Source organism: Adiantum capillus-veneris, chromosome 15, assembly GCF_014529385.1.
Source record: "Adiantum capillus-veneris isolate H3 chromosome 15, ASM1452938v2, whole genome shotgun sequence".
Lineage (NCBI taxonomy): Eukaryota > Viridiplantae > Streptophyta > Polypodiopsida > Polypodiales > Pteridaceae > Adiantum > Adiantum capillus-veneris.
In genome coordinates, this window is record NC_140945.1 from 151,558,826 (window position 1) to 151,583,015 (window position 24,190).

The 24,190-nt window shown below is 40.5% G+C and overlaps 1 protein-coding gene and 1 pseudogene across 1 annotated transcript; both read left to right on the forward strand.

Moving 5' to 3' along the window:
• The first annotated feature begins 7,770 nt into the window (after positions 1–7,770).
• Positions 7,771–8,442, forward strand: LOC147441685 (uncharacterized; annotated as a pseudogene).
• Positions 8,443–11,626: 3,184 nt separating this feature from the next.
• On the forward strand, positions 11,627–14,377 carry LOC147441686 (uncharacterized). The gene is made up of 2 exons (XM_086483468.1): positions 11,627–12,131; positions 12,231–14,377. Exons 1-2 carry the CDS (start codon positions 11,627–11,629, stop codon positions 14,375–14,377), a joined length of 2,652 nt encoding a protein of 883 aa, XP_086339594.1.
• The last annotated feature ends 9,813 nt before the right edge of the window (positions 14,378–24,190 follow it).

The window sequence follows — 24,190 nt, forward strand, 5'->3', positions numbered from 1 at the left end:
AGAAAATCCAGAAACTTCAAATTATGTTAAGTACAAAACCCGGAAATGGACACTACAACTTGCATGTTTCAAACATTTTTCTTTCCGACATACCTTCTAAGAACTTGTTACTTATCAAAAACCCAAAATATACTGAGTAGGTGCAATTGCGATCATCTCAAAATCGCTCAGTCACAGGTATGCTACAATATATCAGCACCAGTAAAGTGTCCATTATCAACTCAAGACACTGACTATGCAAAAAGATACTACCGCCAGCCCAATCTCTAGTATAAGATTAGGACTTCTGTGTTTAGTGGACGCTTTTCGAGAAACATTTCCAAAGAAACCATCTGATATTATATGCAAGCAAAGCACCAGGGTATGGCGAATTGGAACTATGTATGCAAAAATTTCGACAGCATTTCCTTTGTTTATGCTCAGTCATTTCAAAAAAGACCAGTCAATGCCATCTCCCACAAGACCCTCACATGAGGTTGTATGCAACAGATAGTGACAATCATTTCCTCAGACAAAGAGTGTCTATTATTTTAGTTTAATCCAACCTTGTTGCATTCAAGTCAAATGATAAGTCTGATAAACCATCCAAACTCTATATGAATTGCATAACATGAGAAATAAAAACCATATTTGTCATTAAGTTCAACTGATTAGTTGTTGTGAAAACCAAAAAACCTTTTACACTTTCTCAAAATCATGAGCAAAAAAAACTGTTTTAAGATAATCTAACTATGGACTGAGTTCGAGGCTATTATACATCTAGTAAGCCTGCAAACATTAGAAATTTGTACCGTTTCCAAAGCATGTTACCCATCCTGAGTAGGTGCATAGGCACCTACCTGTTATGCTGATGTCGAAGTGTGGCTATTGGTTGCGGCCAGAATTTCCTCCATTGTAGCATAGCGAATATGGATTGCATGTACCAATAGGAAGGTCATTTCGGCAGAATGCACCATTGAAGATCCTCAGTAGCTGAACCATCCTCTAGGTTGTGTGTGTGTGTGTGTGTGTGCATGTGTGTGTGTGTGAAAAGTATGCTCCAGCGTTTCAGCAAGAATGAGTTCATGAACAGAGCCGTAGCCTGCGTATCTTGATCAACAAACCCCATCCTATCAGTAAGAGAAGAGGTAGATTCAGTTATGGGCGGGTATGTGTGAGCGCGTGCGAGTACCTAGTGTCTGTGTGTGTGCTCTCTCCTGCCTTCGCTCGCGGGACAGAATCGAACCAGAAGGGGAAAGAAAGATAGGGCGCTTATCTGCGAGAACCAACCAGTGAAGGTGCTATAATTATGCACGCTCAACTTCCAGTGCGTGCGTGTGTGTGTGTGTGTTGCCTACCATATAAATTATTTAGGATTGAATGCCAAATGGGCTTTTAGTTAAAACTAGCCCCTGCCAACTATACCACTAGCTTAGGATCTAATCACTAGATTATGAGTGAGGTAGTGATGTAATCTTTTTAAGATGTATAATGCATGCACCAAACCACACAGAGTGAGTGGATGGGTGGTTATCAGTAATTGCTCGCGTCAAAGTACGTGTGATCTGGGTTTAGCAGATTTGGGTGACTATCATTGAGAAGGGCGGGCAACACCAGGATGTATCACCAAACCAAGGGATCCCACGAGGACTTCCAGAATGCCGTCATAGCGTAGATATAGGAATCGATACTGTCAGCTCGTAGAGTGAGACAAAGGTATTGACTGGAGAAGGGCCAAAATAGAGAATAGTACCTATATTTAATAAGCAAGGGTGGGTGTGGGTGTGGTATACATCTGGTAGACATTTGGTACCATGAGCAATTCCATGTGGTCTTCTCTAGAGACTCAGTGAAATTTTTCTAGAGCATAGTAGCTCTAGGTTAGCACACCAAAAAGGGAAGCTGTCAGCAAAGGGTTAGCCAACAACTTGTCAGCTAGATAAGTGTGTGTGTGTGTGTGTGTGTGTGTGTGTGTGTGTGTGTGAGAGAGAGAGAGAGAGAGAGAGAGAGAGGTAATGAAATATTGACGTCTTCATCAAAAGGTCAAAATCACCTATGAGTTAATTTGTGTGTGTGTGTGTGTGTGTGTGTGTGAGAGAGAGAGAGAGAGAGAGAGGTAATGAAATGAAATATTGATGTCTTCAAAAGGTCAAAATGACCTATGAGTGTGTTTCTTTATGTGTGCGTGTATGTGTGTGTGTGTGTGTGTGTGTGTGAGAGAGAGAGAGAGAGAGAGAGAGAGAGAGAGAGATGTAATGAAATGAAATATTGACGTCTTCGAAAGGTCAAAATGATCTATGAGTGTGTTTTTTTATGAGTGTGTGTGTGTGTGTGTGAGAGAGAGAGAGAGAGAGATGTAATGAAATGAAATATTGACGTCTTCAAAAGGTGAATATGGCGTTATAAAATGGTGCGGATAGGGATAAGGAGAGAAGGAGGGAAATCAAGAGATCGGTAGAGAAGGAGGAAGCGCGATAGGGATAGGGAGAGAAATGGAGAAAGAAGGATAGATAGAGAAGTAGCCGACGCGGAGATTTATAGAGATGGAGAGAGAGGATGAGGAAAATATTTAGAGAGAGAGAGAGAGATAGATAGATAGATAGATAGATTTTATTATCGTCCTCGGAGGTCAAATATGACCTATGGGACCAAAGTTACATGTGATGTAGTATGTGTATGGCTGATGAGTGACTCTCGATGCTCCAAAATTGTAGTGATGAGAGTCTCAATGGAGAGCCCACACTTTGGCTGGGAGAGGAAAGTGTGTAGGTCTAAGTTATGGCTGAAAATGTGAGAGAAGCAAGTTCGGATGTGATCAAAAGCTGAGCACTCTAGTAGTGTGTGGTACTCAGACTCTCGAACTTGCAGTGAGCATAATGTGCACAATCGATTTGACTCTTCTCCATTGCCCCAACGCCCTATCTCGCATCGAAGGAAATGGGAGCTAAGCCGAATTGCTGCGATTGTGCGTATCGCGGACAAGGGAATAGGCTCAAGTATGTAAGTGTGAGTACGGTTTCCTCTCTCAACGAAGAACATGGTTTTGTAGTTGGGGGCAATATAGGTGGTGTAATGTATGAAGCGTGACCCACCGGATTTCTCCCTAGCCGTAATACATTGGCGTTGTAGAAAAGCTTCATTCACTTGAGAGTCAATTGAAGCATCATGTAGCAAGTGTAATGCATCCCATCTCCCAAACCACTTCTTTATGTCTTGCATCCATCCCGTACTCAAGATCTTGCTTTTATGCGTCTTTTGAACTTTTTTTCTTGCTTCCCATGCAATTGTAGGAAGTCGATGTGAGGGGTTTTGACGCATCTTTATCATGTACTCCATAACCCTTTCCATGCCCATAACCTCAATTGGAAGAGATCCCGACTCAAGAAGTAGGAGCATATATGGTGTTTGTGTCTTAACTTGGAGAAAGTTTGTAAGAAAACGCTTTTGGACATTCTCAAACTCTTTCCAAGTAGACTTTGAGATGCTCCCGCCCCACACTTCAACTCCATAAAGAAGAAACCGGTGTCACCAATGCATCAAAAAGATACTTCTTGAGAACCCAACACTTGATGTTTCCCGCATTACACATGTTCTCAAATGCATAATATGCTCTCTTTCCCGCTTTCAAATGACACATAGCACATTCATGCCACTTGTGATTGGATGGAACCTCAAGGCCAAGGTACTTAAAGCTCTCAACAACTTCAAGTGTCTCGTTGTTGTACACAATGCATGGCTTCTCCTTATGGTTGGTTTTCACAAGCATAACCTTTGTTTTGGATTCATTTACAATCAGCCCACTATGCAAGCAAAAGTTCTCAAGGACAACCATAAGCTTTTGTGCATCTTCTAAAGTGTGTGCTAGAAGCACTACATCATCCGCATACAACAAAAGCATGATTACCGCATTGCAAATAGTGACCTCTTCAATGCCTTCTTCTTGCATAAAGTCAAGTACCATTTGTTCCAATTGATCGATGCATAGACCAAAGAGAGTTGGTGACAATGGACATCCTTGTTTAACCCCAATAGTGCTTACAAAAATTTCTGAAATTTCTCTTCCCATGCGCAATTGACAAATCACCTTCTCATAGATTCGAGAAACCACAAGCATAAACTCACTTGGCACTTGGAGTTCTTCCATCCTTCTCCACAAATTGTTACGTGGAATCATATCAAAGGCTTTCTTAAAGTCCACAAAACAACAATACAATCACTTGCCTTTCAACCGACTTTCCTCCATGAGAACACGAAGAGTGACAAGATGATCAATGGTGCTATGGCATCGATGAAAACCCGCTTGTCCCTTTGCACGCTTGTCATTCTCTTCAGCCCAATCACTCAATTTCATCTCCATTATGCACCCAAACAACTTTTCCATAAGAGACCCAATCATTATAGTCCGGTAGTTGCTTACATTCTTTACATCCCCTCCTTTATGCAAAGGCTTAACCCAATTAGTACTCCAATCATAAAGCATACCATGTTGAAGTGCAAGGTTGAACATATCACATATCCACTCATGGGTAAAATCTCCCGTCCATTTGATCATCTCCGGCTTGATACCTTGAAGATCTCCCGCTTTGCGAGTGGCCAACTTTTCAAGCCCACCGCATATATCCTCAATAGTAAAAAAAGACGGCATACATGGGAGTGAACCATAAAATGGAATTTTTTCAGTATTTGCTTGCTCATATAATTGCCTACAATGTGTGTACATATCCACTAGACTCAAGTTACCAAAATTCTCAACCCGCTTGCCTCTCAAGTTTCTCCAAAATCTTCCACATGCATGTGCCTTTTCTTGGACTTGAAATTCTTGTTGCTTTACTTCCCATCTTCTTCTCTTCTTTTGAATCAATGCCTTGTATGAATGCAAATGACTTTGATAGTTGTCTTTGTCCATAGTTGCATCAAGATTTATCAAGGACTTTCGAGCATCTTGACATTCTTTATCAAACCACCTTTTGCGTGATCTATCTTTGTTGATACCATGGAGATGCTTTATGGCAAAGCATTCTTCCGCACAAGAACAAATAGCTTTCTTGAAAGCTTCCCATTTAGTTTCCAATGGTGCATCACATTGAAGCTTTGTCATCCATAATTTTTGCTCAACCATTTCAATGTACATTGGTGCCCGTTTGAAATCCATACATAGTGATAACTTCTCTTTCTTTTGGCTGAGATTATCATGCTTAGTTGCTTCTCCACATGAAAGGTCAATACATAAGGTGCGATGGTCGGATTCCGGGGTCCATTGACCAAACATAAAACTCTTTATGCGATACATGATGGCTTCAGAGAGTAGCATATAGTCAATCACACTATCCCCATTATGTCTCCTACATGTAAATTCATTGGTTCCACTCCACAAAGATACACCATTGGCAATGAGCATACCCGTGCTATTACACATGTGTAAAAGTAACTTTCCATAGTGATCCGGCTCTTTCTCATCCATTGAAGTACGATCATACAAGTGAACTTCCTCCAACTCCCTTGAAATGTATGGCATATCAAATTGTTGAGTATCATGTTGCAATGTTTTTGTGCGAGCATTCATATCCCCAAATACAATAACATCACCTTCACCTTTGAAATAAGCAATGTCCTCTTCCAAATCAGAAAATGGTTGATCTCTATCCATGCAAGCATAAAAGGGAGAATCATGATGAGGAATGTAGCAACCGGCTACAAAAATGGGTGCTCTTTTTGGTGTCATAATTTTCAGCCATACATAACGTTTGTACTTGTCATCTTTCACAATTGATACAAAATCTTCCAATCCTTTCTTAACCATACATGCTAACCCTCCTTGTCCTCTTCGTTGCTTGAGATTCTTTGACCACATCAATGAATGTACATTGTAATCCTCCAAGCCGTTAATCCTTTGTGTATCATGCTCCCAAGTTTCAACAAGAAGTACAACATCGGCTTTGCTTGTTAGTTCATCAATGCCAACCCCCGCATTCCATGGGTATCCATTACAATTCCAAAAGCATATTTTCAATTGTAACTCGGTCTCATAGGTCACGCATCCCTATTTGCTTGAGAGACTTGCCTCCTCCTCGGGCACATTTTCTTCATGAGAGATCTCCTTGTTTTTATTATTATTTTCCTCATATGCCTTGCGACGCATATTTTGTTGCTTAATAGTGCGATCTTCACATACAAAACATTTTGTATCCCTCAAATAGATCCAACTATTATCAAGGATAATCTTTCACTTGGTCTCATCCGGCATGGTGCATACAATTGGCCGTTCTCCCGAGCGAGGAGCTCCTTGCTTCCCCACTCTATGTGCTCCATAGACCATAACTCCGGACATGCCAAAGTGGGTTTTGAAGAAATCTTCAATAACAATGGCAAGAGAAGGAGGTGTCTCTAACTTCTCTTCGGGAATTCCACGAATAACAATGTTCTTGGAACGTTGCTCCCGTTCCTTCAACTCCTCCACATCCACATTCTCAACATTCTTTGTTTGAACCATAGCTTGCATGAGTGAGGAATTAGAAACCACATTGATACTACATACATCAGCCCAAGACTTGTTTGTGCATACATTTTTCATGTCGCATACATCCCGGCTCATAGTGTCAAATTTCTCCTCTTTCAATACATGGTCATGCTCTACTTTGCTCATCCGCTCCTTCAAAGCATTCAAGTCCACAAGAGAGCGTTTACATTCCTTGACTTCCTCTTCAAGTTGCATCAAACGTGTTGTTTGCATCTCAAGTGTCCTCTTGAGATTCTCATTCTCAACCACAAGTACCCTTAGTGTGCCATTCTCCATTGCAAGTGCTCGTAAGTCTTCGCCTTGTTTGTTTACGGTCTCTTGCAATGATACCAAGTACGCCATGATCATGGTTTCTGATGTCGTTGGTTGGGTGGTTGTGTTGCTATCTCCACACTTAGGAGATTTTGGATCATTTTCCACAATGGTTGTGGACCTTGTTGAAGAAGAAGAACCCTTGCGAGTGCCGGAAGACATTGTATGTAAAATAGGAGATGAGAATCAATTTTGTTGAGCCTTTTCACTTCGGAAATGCTGCTACAGAAATGCCTTCCATAACTCTGAAAATTTATGTCTTTACATCAATGCATAGAGGACTTCGTGCTCTTCGATTGAGGCTATAGATCACCCAAATCGGAGTTCGGATGAAGAAGTTATGATCAAAAGAGTGGACTGCTGTCTACTAGGTCAAAAAACGGCTGCGTTTTTTGAGAGAGAGAGAGAGAGAGAGAGAGAGAGAGAGAGAGAGAGAGAGAGAGAGAGGAGATATGTAATGAAATGAAATATTGACGTCTTCAAAATGTCAAAATGACGTTATAGAATGGCGCGGATAGGGATAAGGAGAGAAGGAGGGAAATCAAGAGATTGGTAAAGATGAAAAATCGTGATATGGATAGAGAGAGAAATGGAGAGAAAGAGGGATAGAGAGAGAAGTAGCCGGTGTGGAGATTTGTAGGGATAGAGAGAGAGGCACCCAATAACTGCACCCACTAGAGAGTTAGAGAGAGAGAGGGGGGGAGGAAATTCTTTACAACGGTGGGGTGAAAAAAAATCGAGAAATAGGTGGAGAGAAAAGAGGGGATAGCGGATAGAGAGAGAAGTAGCCGACACAGATAGGGATAGGGAGAGAAATGGAGAGAAAGACGAAAATCGAGAGATAGGTAGAGAGAGAGAGAGAGAGAGAGAGAGAGAGAGAGAGAGAGAGAGAGAGAGAGCCAATCCTGCTCCACGCTCTATCCTAACTTATCCTAAAAACCTATCCTAACTTTCTTAGAGTAATGGAGCAAGCCCTTGCCTCTGGAGGAGATTCATTGGAGGTGGTCTTTTCTACCCCAGAGAGAGACCAAATCAACAATGTGTGAACTGCCAAGCGTGTTGCACGAGGGGGAGATGGACCTTCAAAAAGGCAAATAACAAATGGATCGTCAGAGAGGCAGATTGCAGATGAGCTAGGTGCCATCCGCACAATGTACTCCAACATTCAAGCCTCATGTGAGAGAGTGGAGGCATCACACAAAGAGAGGATTCACCGGTTGAGCCATTTACAACATCAGCAAGGGGTTTATCTTCGCCGCTCAGAGGTGCAGATGCAAGTACAGATCAATGATGTTTTGCAACAACAAAACATAGTGCAAGTACAACTTTATGAGATAAAAAGCAACCAAGACAAAATCATTAGCCTCTTGGAAATGTCTCTTCTTGAGAACAAACCTGACAAGGATGGCATTGATTTAAAAATCATTGTGTTTGAATTGCGAGGCACCAGCAACAAATTGACTTCCGTAGCAATCCAACATAATACAGGTGTATATGAAGTCAGGTCTATCACAAACAAGCTCAATGCATTGGTGTCGACCCATTGGCCCAAGAGGGGCTTAATGTGACTGGAGATATTCCATCGAGTTCAACGCAGGAGGCCCCTCATAGGAAGTGAAGTTCGTAGGGGATGATAATACTCACGTCTCCCTCATTTATATGCTTTGCGGATCTACATGTTCTTCTCTCTCATTTATAGGCTACTATGGGGATTTACGTTTTGTATTGGATGGATGATGAGCGATAATACTCACATCTTCCTCATTTATAGGCTTTGCGAATCTACATGTTCTTCTCTGTCATTTTTAGGCTACTATGGGGATCTACGTGAGGAAGGTCTATCTTATGTATGTAGTGGATGGATGATGAGCTCTCTTTTCTAAGTGTTTTTGCCATTATGTCTCTTGAGTCCCCCCCCCCCCCCCCCCCCCCCCCCCCCTCTCTCTCTCTCTCTACCCCTAAGTGGTCAGGCTAATTTGGTGCACAGAGTCCTCTTCCCTTCTCTCTCTCACCTCTTTCAAGGTGTATAGATTCGCCTCTTTCAAGATCTCTCTCTCTCTCTCTCTCTAAATGGTCATGTTAATTTGGTGCACAAACTCCTCTCCCCTTCTCTCTCTCGCCTCTTTCAAGGTGTATAGATTCACCTCTTTCAAGATCTCTCTCTCTCTCTAAAATTGTGGCCATAACATGTTGAAAGAAGTGATCTCCAAAGTTGTGTTATGCACGAGCTCTCTCTCTCTCTCTCTCTCTCTCTCTCTCTCTCTCTCTCTCTTTTCTTTTAGATCCTCTCTCTCTCTCTCTAAGTGTCATGCTAATTTAGTGCACAAAGTCCCAACGCCTAATTTAAGGTGTATAGATTTGCCTCTTTCAAGATCTCTCTCTCTCTCTCTCTCTCTACCCCTAAGTGGTCAGGCTAATTTGGTGCACAGAGTCCTCTTCCCTTCTCTCTCTCACCTCTTTCAAGGTGTATAGATTCGCCTCTTTCAAGATCTCTCTCTCTCTCTCTCTCTCTCTCTCTCTCTCTCTCTCTCTCTCTCTCTAAATGGTCATGTTAATTTGGTGCACAAACTCCTCTCCCCTTCTCTCTCTCGCCTCTTTCAAGGTGTATAGATTCGCCTCTTTCAAGATTTCTCTCTCTCTCTAAAATTGTGGCCATAACATGTTGAAAGAAGTGATCTCCAAAGTTGTGTTATGCTCGAGCTCTCTCTCTCTCTCTCTCTCTCTCTCTCTAAGTGTCATGCTAATTTGGTGCACAAAGTCCCAACACCTAATTTAAGGTGTATAGATTTGCCTCTTTCAAGTTCTCTCTCTCTCTCTCTCTCTCTCTCTCTCTCTCTCTATCTATCTCTCTCTCTCTCACACACACACTCTCTCTAAAATTGTGGCCATAATATGTTGAAAGAAGTGATCTCCAAAGTTGTTGTGCAGCGCATCTCTCTCTCTCTCTCTCTAAGTGTCATGCTAATTTGGTGCACAAAGTCCCAATGCCTATTTTAAGGTGTATAGATTTGCCTCTTTCAAGATCTCTCTCTCTCTCTCTCTCTCTCTCTCTCTATCTATCTCTCTCTCTCTCAGTTACTTTTCAGAGTGGTCTTTGTGAAAGAAGTAGCCCCTCTCTCTCTCTCTCTCTCTCTCTCTCTCTCTCTCTCTCTCTCTCTCTCTCTCTCTGCTACTTTTCGGAGTGGTCTTTGTAAGAGAAGTAGCCCCCCCCCCCCTCTCTCTCTCTATAAAATTGTGGCCATAACATGTTAAATGAGGTGCTCTCCAAAGTTGTGTTATGCACCAGCTCTCTCTCTCTCTCTCTCTCTCTCTCTCTCTCTCTCTCTCTCTCTCTCTCTCTCTCAACTATTGTTCCATAGTATTCATGCTAATCTGGTGCACAAGCTCCTCCCCCCTCTATAATCTCTCTCTCTCTCTCTCTCTCTCTCATAGTTTCCATACATGAAACGTGAGGGATGGAGACTATGAGAGAAGATCCACTCTCTCCTTAATTCTCCACATTTAAGATTACTTATAAGAGTTCTTTTTGGGACAGATGGCTATTGGTCCGAAGGTGTTGTCTCTTGGACATGCAAGACGTAGTAGGATCTGTCAAGCCTCTCGAGCTACGCGACGTGAGGCAGCAAGAGAGAGAGTTCGACGCTCTCTAGGGGGGATTAATGTAGCTCGCTTGGAAGATTGCCAGCATTTGATAAATGTGGATCAATGCAATGAATTCTCTCAGGGAAGGGTTGGAATGGATGTAGATATTGATCCAATGCTTCTGCAAAATCGAGAGGAGATTGAAGTGAGAAGCAATTTGGAAGTCAATAATGGAAATGTTCATGGGGAGCCCATAGTTGTCTCTAGAGAGGGAGATTACTCCAAAGTCAAAAGGAATTGCCTATCTATCACTTACATATATCCTGAAAACACACCCTTGATGCATATCTCTCTATGTTGTCACTTTTTCACAAAAAGTCTATACTTCACAACATAGGCAGCTTGGATTTTTCATGTTCCCTTTGTGGTGCTTTTGCTTGGAAGATAGAAGCGATGACCATTCTCACGTTTGTGGGGAAAAGTTGTTGCAACTCAGGGAGTGTTTCTTTGCCACCATTATGTGAACCTCCTTTAGAATTAAGAGAATTAATGCACGGAGGTAATACTAGGAGCAAGAAATTTCTAAAACATATTAGAGCATACAATAGTGTGTTGGCATTTGCTTCTTTAGGAGCTCATATAGATGAATCTCTCTGTCAAAGAAAAGGAATCTATACCTTCAAAGTGCATGGATCTATCTATCATAGAATTGGTCCATTGATGCCTGAAGAACAGCCAGATCAAATCCCTGGCTTTGCTCAATTGTATTTTTTTGACACTGAGAATGAGTTGCAAAATAGGATGCAACATGTTTCTAAACTGAAGCCAGATGTTTTGGAAATCTTGCAATCAATGATGCATCGCGTAAATCCGTACGTTCAAGCTTTCAGGCAGTTTGCATCATTGGTTCAAACTTCCAATATTCCTGACATAAGGATGGTCATCACTGAGAAACATACTAATGGCTGGCAGTACCTTGCTCCAACAGGTGTGGAAGTTGCTGCAATCATGCTTGGTCAAGGCGATGAAAGCAACATTGGCCATCGAGATATTGTGCTGAATCTTTCTGGTGGTGGTCTAAGAAGAATCTCAAATTGCCACAAGTCGTACATGCCTCTCTTATATGTGTTGCTATTTCCAAGTGGTGAAGAAGGTTGGAATCCCTACATATAGGCATTAGACAGGCCATGGGAAAACAAAGAGCAAGGGGGAGGGAATACAATGTATATTTCTACAATGGATTTCTACAAGTATAGATTGCAAATCAGGGATGACACAACACAATGTCTTCTACGTGGTGGTAGGCTACTGCAACAATATATTGTTGATGCATACAGTTGTATGGAGGAGTTGAGGCTTTTATGGGTTCACAATCATCAAAGTGATCTACGCAGTGAGGTGTATCAAGGTTTGGCTGACATAAGCGGAGCAAGAGATGGAACAAGGGGTGACAGAGAGCAGTTATTGGGTGCTAATGTTGGCAGGAGGGTGGTATTGCCTGCATCATATGTTGGTAGTCCACGCTATATGCACCAACTTTATCAGGATGCCATGGCAATTGTACACAAAAGGGGGAAGCCTGATCTCTTCATAACATTCACATGCAATCCTAGTTGGAAGGAGATAGAGGACGCGTTATTGCCTGGACAAACATCCAACGATCATGTGGACCTTACTGCACGTGTTTTCTACCATAAGTTCAAGGATTTGATGGGCTTGCTGATTAAGGGAGAGATTTTTGGTAAGGTCATTGGACACATTTCTGTGATTGAGTTCCAAAAGAGAGGCCTTACCCATGCCCACATTCTATTGATACTTTCTCCTTAACACAAACCAACAGAGACATCCCATTATGATAAGATGGTGTGTGTGGAGCTTCCTAATAAGGTGATGTTTCCACAATTGTATGACATTATCAGTCGGTGTAATGTACATGGTCCATGTGGAAACTTGAATAGAAATTCTCCATGTATGGTAGAGGGAAAGTGCAGGTTTAAATACCCTCGAGGCTTCAGCGGATCGACTAATGTGGATAGGGAAGGATACCCAACATACATGAGGAGGGATGATGGAAATCACACTGTTTATAAGAATGTGCAAATGAATAATAAATGGATTGTTCCATACAATCCATTTTTGTCAGTAAGGTACAATGCACATATCAATGTCGAGGTTTGCTCCACTATATCCGCTGTGAAATATCTCTACAAGTATGTGTATAAGGGACATGACAGGGCGACTATTGCTCTACAAGGCACTGCAGGGATTTTAGATGAAGTTACAAACTATCTTAATGCACAATATGTATCAGCATCCAAGGCTATCTGGCGGATATTTGGGTTTGACTTGCATCAAGAGAAACCTGACATACAACGCCTCCATGTTCATTTACCTCATCAAAATCAAGTCTTCTTTAATGACAGAGCGACTATACAGAGTGTGGTGGAGAGAGAGGCCAACAGAAAGACTACACTCACTGAGTGGTTTGTTGCAAATCAAAGATATCCAGAGGCCAATGATTTGTTGTACATAGACTTCCCAACAAAGTGGGTTTGGAAGTCAACAAGCAGAACATGGACTCCAAGACAGAAAGGAGACGTGATTGGAAGAATGTACAACATAGTTCCCACTGCCGGAGAGTTATACTATTTGCGCATGTTTCTCAACAAGTGCAAAGGATGTAGGTCTTTTGAGGATATTCGGATCTTCAATGGACGAGTATATGAAACATTTAAGGAAGCATGCAATGCACAGGGATTATTGCAAGTTGATGATGAATGGTTTCTTTGTTTAGAGGAAGCTTCATTTCGACAAACAAGAAAACAATTACGACTACTATTTGTAATCATTTTGGTTTTTTGTGAGCCGATATGTCCTGGTGCATTATGGAATCACTTCAGTAAGGAGCTTTCTGAGGACCATGTATATCATATGAGGACTTCCACAACTAATGAGCGTATCTATGAACGCATGGCACAAAACCAAGCATTGTCGAACTTGGAGACAATGCTTCAACAATATGGAAAGAGGCTCTCAGATTACTCTGGAATGCCCCAGGTGGATCACACATTGCAAGTAATGAGTGATCATGGAGTGCTTGCTGAAGAGTTAATGTATAATGTGGAGGAACAAAGAGGCATGTCTGCTCGAATTGAATCATCTTTGAATGCTGGACAAAGGGAAGCTTACAATCGAGTTTTAGAAGCCATTGGCATGAATAGTGGGACTGTGTTCTTCTTGGATGGGCCAGGTGGAACAGGAAAGACCTATCTTTATAATGCCTTGCTCTTTCGCATACGTGGAGAGAGAAAAGTTGCTTTGGCATGTGCATCATCTGGTATTGCAGCACAACTTCTTGACAATGGAAGGACCGCACACTCTAGATTCAAGATCCCTATTGATATAACTTCTGACTCGACATGCAATATTAAAGTAAATAGCCAACTTGCTGAGCTGTTGCGAATGGCTTCATTGATCATATGGGATGAAGCTCCCATGACTCATAGACATGCTTTTGAGGCTCTTGACAAGACACTAAGAGATGTGATGCATAATAACATGGTGTTTGGCGGAAAGGTTTTCCTCCTTGGTGGTGATTTTAGACAGATCTTGCCTGTTGTACGTAGAGGTGGAAGGGCAGACATTGTTGATGCATCTTTGTGCCACTCATACATTTGGTGTTGTACAGAAATTCTGCGTCTAACAGAGAACATGCGAGTGGTCAATTGTTGCAATAATGTTAGAGAAAGAGAATTTGTGCAATGGACACTTGATATTGGGAATGGCAATGTTTGTGATGGGGAGAGAGATGATAATGTAGCTTTGCCACCCTGCATGATGCCAGCACAAAATAGTTTGCAAGGTCTTATTGATTGCATATATGGAGACCTTGAAACACTCTCTTGCCATGCAACCTTTTTCAAGGACAGGGCAATCTTGGCACCTCGCATCAAGGATGTGGATGCTATAAACAATTTGGTATTGTAGAAATGTCTTGGTACTTATAAGGAATATGTCAGTGCAGACTTAGTGTGTGATCAGATTGTGATAGCATTTTATTCACAACCGAGATCTTAAATAGTTTAGATGTTGGAGGAGGTTTTCCACCGCATGTTTTGCATTTGAAACAAAATGCTCCAGTTATGTTGCTCCGCAATTTGGATCCAAGAAGTGGTCTTTGTAATGGAACACGCTTGATTTGTAAGCAATTCCACAACAAAGTGATTGAAGAAGAAATCATTACAGGGTCACATGCAGGAAATATAGTGTTCATCCCAAGGTTTGATTTTCTCATGGGAGCTAGAGAAGGCCTCCCTTTTGAGTTGAAACGTCGACAATTTCCCCTGAGATGTGCTTTTGGGATGACGATCAACAAAGCGCAAGGCCAAACATTGGGAGTGCTTGGATTGTATCTCCCAACACCTGTTTTCACCCATGGTCAATTGTATGTGGCAATGTCTCGCGTGAGATCGTCTTCTGCCATCAAGGTTGTGGTTGATGATGGTCACCACACAAGTGTGAGGAAAGGGGAAGACCAAAGGACATACACTTCTAACATTGTCTACAAGGAAGTGTTGCAATTGACCTCATTATGAAAATGACATGCAGGTGTAAAGACTCATTCAGCCTTGCAAGATTTGGATTATGTAGTAGCTATGTAGATATAATATATAAGCACCCATCTCATTTATAAGCTTTGTAAACGTACATTTTTAGTCTACCAATTTGCTCATAAATATCAGAGAGGTGTCTTCTTTGGAATATTACATTTTGAGGCCTTATATAGTGATATGATAGGGGATCTCCATAATTGTGCTATGTATTTTTGGTCTCTCCCTCTCTCTCTCTCTCTCTCTCTCTCTCTCTCCCCCCAAAATACATAGCACCAATCTTTTATCTTTATTTACTTTTTTTTTTTGAATGAAGATGGATCCTAATGCCTCCATGACCTATACGCTAGGAAGGCGACCTCGACACATCCAAGGTAAAAGATGCTACTCTCTCTCTCTCTCTCTCTCTCTCTCTCTCTCTCTCTCTCTCTCACACACACACACACACACACACACACACACACACACACAAGAATTTGAAACTCACTATCACCAATTATGTTCTAGATCCAATACTATGGAGGGGCCCTATCAGCGCCATGGAGGTTATTCATCTGCTCGAGGTTTTGAATGTAGTAAGGTAACAATGTTGATGTCGTAAAGTAGCCAGGTTCTATTTTGTCTCTATTTTGTTTATACTAATAGACTTTTGATTGGATATAGATTACAAAATTACCCACAATTCTTGCTGGTGGGATTTTTCGAGGCCTCATATGATCCAAGTTTGCTCTGCTACGTCCAAATTTCTATCCGTAGAGGATTCAGAGCACGTATCACCATTGCAAAGCTCGGAAGAACCCTCCCAATGAATGCTGTGTTTTCTCAAAGTCTAACCCATGGTAGTTGGTCCCTACGCATTTTTGTTATGGGGTCTATCCCCCCAGTGATTGGTCGATGTGTCTTACATCGTGGACCATGGGTGGTTCGATACCATGGTAGAGCATGTCGTAGGTTGCGCTTTAGGATGTAGAAAGCTTGCATCTCTATGTACTGTGCATAGATATTATTTTGGACATTTTGACATTTTGATTGCGTATTTAGAGATCATTAACAATATCTTGCCATGCAAACTTTTCAAGGATGCTATAAATAATTTGGTATAGCAACGATTTGGAATATGTCAGTGCATAGTTAGTGTGTAAATCACATTGTGATAGCATTGTATGTTTTGCACTTGAAACATAATGCTGCAGCTATATAGCTTTGCAATTTAAATGCAAGAAGTGGTCTTTGTAATGCTATAGTTTTGGACATAAGTCATTGCATAAAGGGTTGAACAAAATCTTTTTAAATGTTCATTTCCAAATTACATGAAAGCGCACTAGAGAGAGAGAGAGAGAGAGAGAGAGAGAGAGAGAGAGAGAGAGAGAGAGAGAGAGAGAGAGAGAGATTTTTCATCTGCTTTGGCTAAATTTGAAAATTTTTGCACTAAATTTCTCTAAAATTTGTAGGTTTCCTCACATTTTAATTTAAATTTGAGAGGTAAATCTCAGAATTTGTATGTGGGATTACACTAAACCCAATGCTGAAGACGGTGCCGTTGTACTAGGAGAGAGGGATTTTGGTTCCCTCAGTCACTTGGCGGCAAGAGAGAGAGAGAGAGAGGTTGCAGACACGCGTGATAAAGGGGGGGGGAGAGAGAGAGAGGCCGCCGGAGGTGGCCGGCCATACTAGTTGTGGATAGCTTACCACCACATGGCAAGTTAACGATGGCAAATTTTCTTTATGGCCTACCCCAAAGGGATAAGGCTTTCGTGATGCCTCCCCTTTTTCCATTAGGAAAAAGGAAAGATTTTTTTTTGTAATGCATAATTTTTTGATTGGTTGAAAGAGATAGAAAATACTCATTACCAAATCAAGTAAATTCATTACCGAGAGAAGAAAATATATTCATATTCGCATTGAATCATGGAAAGAAAAGTCATTACTTTATTGCTTTATTACGTGCTAAAGGACACTTGCATGCATAATTGACACTACCTAATAGCACCTTGCAGTGGTCTAACATAGAGAGAGATGGGGGGGGGGGGGGGGGGGGGGGGGGGGGGGGAAGTGGTTGCAATTGCTCGGTAGCGGGTTGTTGTCGGTGGGCCGAGGCTGAGTGGTGGCCACATAGAAACGAGAGTGGGCCTTAATGAGGGGCTACTTGGGTGGCACGAAAGCTTGTGGCAGCAGTTGCCCGGTTGCTACAATTGAGGGGACACGGAAGGGTTGTGTAGAGCCACCAAGCAGATGTCGTTGTTCCTCAAGGTCGGCCACATTTCCAAGTTGTTGTGATGACTACGACAATCTCCAAACTCGCAAGTTGTTGTCACGATCTCTGTAGTATTGTGCAATGGGTATGCGGCCAAGAATGCCCAAGCTGGTGCCACCACAACCTTCTAGGTTCTAGTGTTACATCAAGTAAGATATCTTCTTCTTCATGCTCGTGATGCTGCATAAAATAAATTCCATCAGTACATCCTTTGCGCCTAAATTGTTGACCGCCAAATCTCTCTCTCTCTCTCTCTCTCTCTCTCTCTCTCTCTCTCTCTCTCTCTCTCTCTCTCTCTCTCTCTCTCTCTCTCTCTCCCCCCCCCCCCCCAACCCATCATGGATGATGCACTACTATTGTTGCAAGTGGTGATGCATCCATGAACCATTCTGAGTGGATTGTTGCTAGCGTAATTGGTGGCAATAAACAAGGTCAAGGCGATGAAATGATGCCACATCCCTGTTGTCAACGGCCATTGGCAATGAGTGACATTTAATGTTGATGGCTGGTGGCAGCAGGCAAGATTTTTCGTCTATGTCGACGACGATAGAAGCTGCACATGACCATTCAAGTGTAGTTATGGCAGCAGGTCCGTTGAGATTGTTGTTGGTATTTGGTGCAAGTAAGCAAGCCACGTATCACATCCCTCCCCGTGTGCCCCCTCCCTTGTCCCACATGCTTCATCACCTCCTTGGCGTACACGTGTTGCACACCTACCATGCCATATTCCTTTTAAACGATTGAGACATAAGAGTCGAGGCACTTGTATTGCATTAACGATTGATGGCTTGCACAAGGCACTTATGGCAAGCGACTCCCAATTTACGAATGCCTTGAATCCAAGGAGTGAGGGGTAGATAACCACCACCTAGTGATTGGTCCCTGCTCCCAGTCTCTCCCTGTGCTCTCCTCTCTCTCTCTCTCTCTCTCTCTCTCACACACACACACACACACACACATGTACGTTGGTCTCTCAATATTCTTGCTACAACTTTTAAAATGCCGATGACTTACTTGGTGCAAGCTCTAGTTAGAGAGTGGGTTGCAGCATGGCAACAAGATTTGATGGTGCATAGGATTGATGTTGTAGCTCTAGGTTGAGCAGATGTAGTGAACATGGTTCATAAGGTGTTACGAATATATTCTCTCTATAGAACCAATGAGACTCCAATACCAAGAGCAACATAAGACAAGCTCTCTCTCTCTCTCTCTCTCACTCACACACACACACACACACACACACACACACACATAGGGTGAAGTGTATTCTCTTCATGAAAGTTGGCATCTTGATTTGGCCCTTTTGATGTGTGAGCTACCATAAAATCTGTATCTCAAGGTGCTAGAAACTCATCACAAAAGAAGCAGCTTCAGCTTTTCCTTTGTTTTCCTTCAAGGATAAGCTTAAGTTGATATGGTTTTCTTTGTATGCCTCAAGGACAATCTAAACAAACAAATTATTGTCTAGATTTGCTTAAGGTTGTGTTGTGTCAAAGAGTTGTTTATTCAGGCTCTTTTTGTGTTATTATCTTTTGCCAAGACTCGAGTGAAGTTGGAAATGTGTAATCTTTGAAATGAGTGAATTGATTTTCCATTAGAAATTCTCTATCACATGTATTGAATCGCTTTTGACATGTAAAAATTCTAGATCGAATGTATTATGAGCCTGATCATAGTAAATGGGAATATGTAGCCATGGTGTTGTATGCATTTGATGGTTGAATGTTGTTATGAGCGCGTATAGAGCTAGAAGAGAGCAAGAGGAGGCGCTCACAATGTACAAGAAGTTGGACTTGATGATAAGCTTAATATTGATTATAAGACTTAATACTTTATTAAGAGAGCTAGATACAAGACTTGAATTACATGACTTGAGTACAAGACAAAGCTTGATTGCAAGGACAAGACTTGAACATAAGACAAGGACTAGAAGAGGGATTTCCTCATAGGAGCCTCACAACTGGTGTTGGCAAGACTGAGGGGCTTGTGGCCCAAGAACCCTATTTATACTCGTGCTTGAGGAGGTTACTTGAGGAGGTTAGGACTTTCTAGGTTCTTCTTGAGGAGGTTAGAAAATTCTAGAACCTTCTTGATCCTTCTAGTCCTTCTAGAACCTTCTTCAACTTTCTAGAGCTTTCCAGAAACTTCTAGATTCTTTCGGAATCTTCTCCAAGCTTCTCGATCCTTCTAGTTCTTCTACAACCTTCTAGATCCTTCTTCAAATTTCTAGAGCTTTCCAGAAACTTCTAGATTCTTCCGAAATCTTCTCCATCCTTCTAGAAACTTCTAGAATCTCCTTGATACTTTTAGAACCTTCTAGATTCTTCTAAAGCCTTCTAGTGATGATGTAGGCGATGATGCAGGAAGCGATTGACTCTCAAGCATCCATGACAAATGTGAGGTTAGAATTTGATTGCCCACGATCTTAACTTGTGTCAATTTGATATATGTTCTAAAATATATATGTTCTAGACATATGGAACCCGAAAGGCTACGACACATTACTTCAAAGATGAAACTTATGCTCGCTCTCTCTCTCTCTCTCTCTCATGACAATGTAGGTGCTACAACACTACAAGACTAGTCATGCTAGAAGAAAGGTCTTCCAATGGTAGTTTGTGTGTGTGTGTGTGTGTGTTGGAGTATTAATCTATATACTTGAACATACATTCAAAAAGAGACATGACAATGACAAATAAAAGTGATTACACATATATTTTTCTTGAAATATATATATATGTACATTTGAAATGGAATTTTGATGTTTTTTACATCTAAGAAATAAAATTGAAATAGCAGCAGTAGAAGAATCATCCCTGCCAAAAATTGTTTGAACAACACTTGAATTCAAAGATAAAAGAAGCCAAAATCCTTACCTGTAACCATCATGCAAACACAAAAATGATTAGCATTTTTGTTTAAGCATGGAATGCAGGTATAGGACGAACCCAAGAGTTGTTATCCATGTCCCTCTTATCCATGCATTCAAAAACAGTTCGAAGAAGACAAATAAGTTTTGTCTAGGATCAATATACAAATATGGTTGGCTAGAGTTGATACTCTAATGGTGTGTAGAAAAACCATTGTTTTATGGACTACTTCCAATCCTAATCAAGGGCAAGAATATACTTAATCAATGAAAGGGTCCATAGTGTCGTAGTGTGAGGCATACTGTTTAGCAAATTGGAAGCTATAAGTACTCATGATTATAGTAACAGGCTAATCTCCAATGTAACCAAGAGTGTAAGTACAAAAAAGGAAGTTAATACTTTATTTTCTTGGGAATCATATTTCTAAAAGCATTTAATCTAACTCTTTAATCATAGCTTTATACGGTTATACGCCAGCTTGATTAGCTTATGAATAATCGAAAAATTGTTACAACTACAATAGTCCACAATCTATTCCAAGTTGACTTCAGTCATTATTTTCAAGTAAAAATAAAAATTCTAAACTGCAAGTGTCAGTATTGATAATTACTTGCAAAAAAATGCTAATTTTATGCATGTTAGAGATCGTATTGAGTGTAGACATTGGTTTTCTTTGTCAAAAATGGTTTCTAAAAAACAAATTTAACGTGAAATAACCTTAAAGGAATAAAACACGAGTTTCCTAAGGAAGGAAAAACAAATTATAAAAACCTTTCACCTGAGAGGAGGAAGCACCAATGATTTCAATTGCGCTTTGTTTGTCCGCCATGAGTGAAGTCATACTGTGAGTCTTGAAGACGACTGACACTTGTGTTCTTACGATAATTTTGACGTGTTTTTTAGATTGTGTGTAGTAGTATGACTAAGTTTGAACTTAGTGATAATGAGTGGAGAGATAATTGTATGCAAATACTTGTGTGGAGTGTCATCTATCAGATGAGCAAATTGAGGCAAGGGGAATTGAGTGTGACTAGCTTGCAAATGAAATTGATGAGCGAAAGATCAATGATCAATATCCGCAAAGACATGGCGGACGCAGACCGTATGAGAAAAAAAGCATAATGAAAATGTGTGTATTGGCATGTACGGCCTTGCCAAAATCCGTTTCTTTCTGGTACCTCTGCTACGTTAGAGCGTCTCTTCTTAGAGCACATGCAGAGACGCCAAAAATGGCTCGTCAATGTATAGCTTTAAATAGACATTTAAAAAAAAATGATATTAAATCCCTCTCCATAGAGGGTATTGTTCTTATGCCTACATCTTACTCGATTGTTTGTATGGACGCCATTGGCTAGTGTACGCCCCAAGCAGGTTTAGCACCTAGTGAAAGGTAGGAGCATAGTGGAAGTCTCCTCGTTTTTAGTAAAAAAAATCTAGGCTTTTAATGTAAAGCGATATTTTTGTTGTAGTTTACTATTGCACGGAAAAAGTAAGTAAAGGGTTATCTATGATAGTAACTATATCGGATTTTTGCTATGTAGTGTGCTTTATGTAACAGGGGATTGTGTGAGTAATCTGAGAGAGAGAGAGAGAGAGAGAGAGAGAGAGAGAGAGAGAGAGAGAGAGAGAGAGAGAGAGAGAGAGAGAGAGAGAGAGAGAGAGAGAGACAACAAGGTCGGTTTTGCACAGCTTTGAGAACTTTGCGGCTCCATCCACCTTCCTCACGTATATGTATGTGACTTACTAGGAAAGGTCGTGTTTTTTGCTCTTAGGCTAAACGTTTAAAGCAATGTATGGCAGTAGAAGCCAAATGTTTACTCAGAGACTAATGTGTGTGTGTGTGTGTGTGTTCCCGCCCAAACCCAGGCACACTCACTCTATGAGGTAGTAGACCCATAGAGTGGGGCCTACTGCCTCATCAGATTGATGACAATATTTGTACTAGCTTTAATTCCAAGCCATTCATTTTTATCAAGAGATTGAGTAATGGGATTTAGTATTTTATGCTTTAGAAACCCATTGTGCATAAATTTGTTTACTAGTTTAGAGATTTTTTCAAATACAATGAAGGAATCACTAGAAGAGTACATAGTAAGGTATATAATTCTTAAGCAAGTATTAATTGCATTTTTATATGGGAGATTACTTTTTATTTGATTAATTCAATAGTAGTAAATTGAAATTTATCTCTTTTCCAACTATATCTTGTTGTAAAGCTCCCTATAAATGGTTCAAGTAACGTGATTTTTATTGTAAGATAAGTTGTACTAGTTGTAAAGGGTTCTCCCTCTAATGATATACTGGTGTCACAAGTATCTTAAGCACACCTAAGGGGTAGATGATAATAAGTTGCTCTTTAAAAAATTTATTGTTTAAACTAAGAATATCGTCCATATATCTTGCAGTATGTATAAATTGTGTGAGTTTTTTTGTGTCTCAGAGTTATGTAATTGTTTGTTGATATACCATTTGTATTCAAAGTAAGCTAAATAAAGATTACAAAGTACTGGTGAACAGGAGATTCCCATGGGAATCCCTTTTTGTTGTTTAGAACACTTTGTTCCAAGTTGGATAAAAATATTGCCGAGTAGCCATTGAAGGTGAACTATCAAACTAATTTGGTTAAAATGAAGAGGGGTCGTGTGCATACAATTTTTAACCCATGTTGGTTCTTTGATGAGGGAGATAGCAAAATAATGATTTTTTGCTCTATTTCTAAAGGCGAGATCAATCACCTCTTCTAAGACCGAGAGTAAACCGTAAGGTCTAAAAATGGGAATGTTTTTGTAGCATTGTGTAATATATGTCTTATAGACATGTATAATATGTTCTGGGAGATTAAGAAATAGTTTGGTATTATTCTTAATAATCTAGAATGGATTGTAATTGATCCCTAGGAACTCGCGACTGGTTTTTTGTTTAGTTGCACAGTGGAGTTCTAGTTCAATTAGGATTAAATTAAGACATTTGGTCAGGTTGTCTGCAATTTCTATATAGATTCCATTGGAGGCATCTAAGATCTATCTAAAATTATTTTTATGTGCTTTGTAAGTGGAAAAAGTACAAGTAGTTTTTTGTTATTGTAACCAATTTCTTGAAGTTGAGATGTAAGTAGATTCCTGGTATCAACTGGGTTAAGGGCAGAGATGGAGAATTCATGACCATTCAATCTTTCAAGTGAGCTAAATGCACTAGTTGTTTACAAATAATTGATGTTGTGTTACCAACCTTGTCTAGTCCCACAATAAAGAATTTAGATGCTAAATCTCTGATTTTTGTGATTATATCAAGAGTAAACCAAGTAGTGTCTGTACTAAGCCACTGTGGGTTCAGGTTACCTACTTTGTTTGAAAAGTTATGAAAAAATAGTTGAGAAAGGGTGTGGATTACCTCTGACCCCAACTGGAGTTTAGTAACCAAGTCGATTAAGTAGTTAGGAAGGGCATCAAAAGCTAAGTGAGGGTTGAGTGGTGATAGGGGAATATGATCCAATCCTTTGTTCAGTAGTATGTGAATCTCATGATCTTCGCAAATGTCTAAGTTTGAAGTACAAATGTGTGAGCCAAATTTGTCAAATTGTTATGTAAACTCTCTATAATCAGCACAATCACAGGTAGGGGTGATGTGTAATCTTAAAAATCCAGAATTGTAAAACCAATTTTTTAGTGGATATTTGTATTTCCATCCAAATAAAACTGAATTAAGTACAAAAGTATTACCAAAGTGTTGATTCTATAAAAATGGACTTAGGTGGGTATAATTCTTTTTTTTAAAAAACAAAAAGCAATGCACAAAAATATGGTTCTGAGTCTCCTTCTTTTTATTCAAGATCTTCTTGCCCGCCATATTGGTAGTAACCTGAAAATATTACAACCACATATGAAGAAGATGTTTTACATGAAGATTTTTGGCTCTACCTCTAGTGGTATAACTTTTAGTTTTACCTCTGCCAAAGTTAGAACTAGAAGTAATAGAGGGAGTCAAAAAAGAAGTAAGCGAATTAGGAGTGTTAGTTAAAAAGATAGGTCTTTTTAGGGATGGGGTAGATTCTTCTGTCGTATTAGGT

Coding starts and splice junctions, on each gene's coding strand:
- LOC147441686 (XM_086483468.1), top strand. CDS start 11,627: ATGGATTTCTACAAGTATAGATTGCAAATCAGGGATGACACAACACAA. Junction 12,132..12,230: donor GATTAAGGGAGAGATTTTTG/GTAAGGTCATTG, acceptor ACAAACCAACAG/AGACATCCCATTATGATAAG.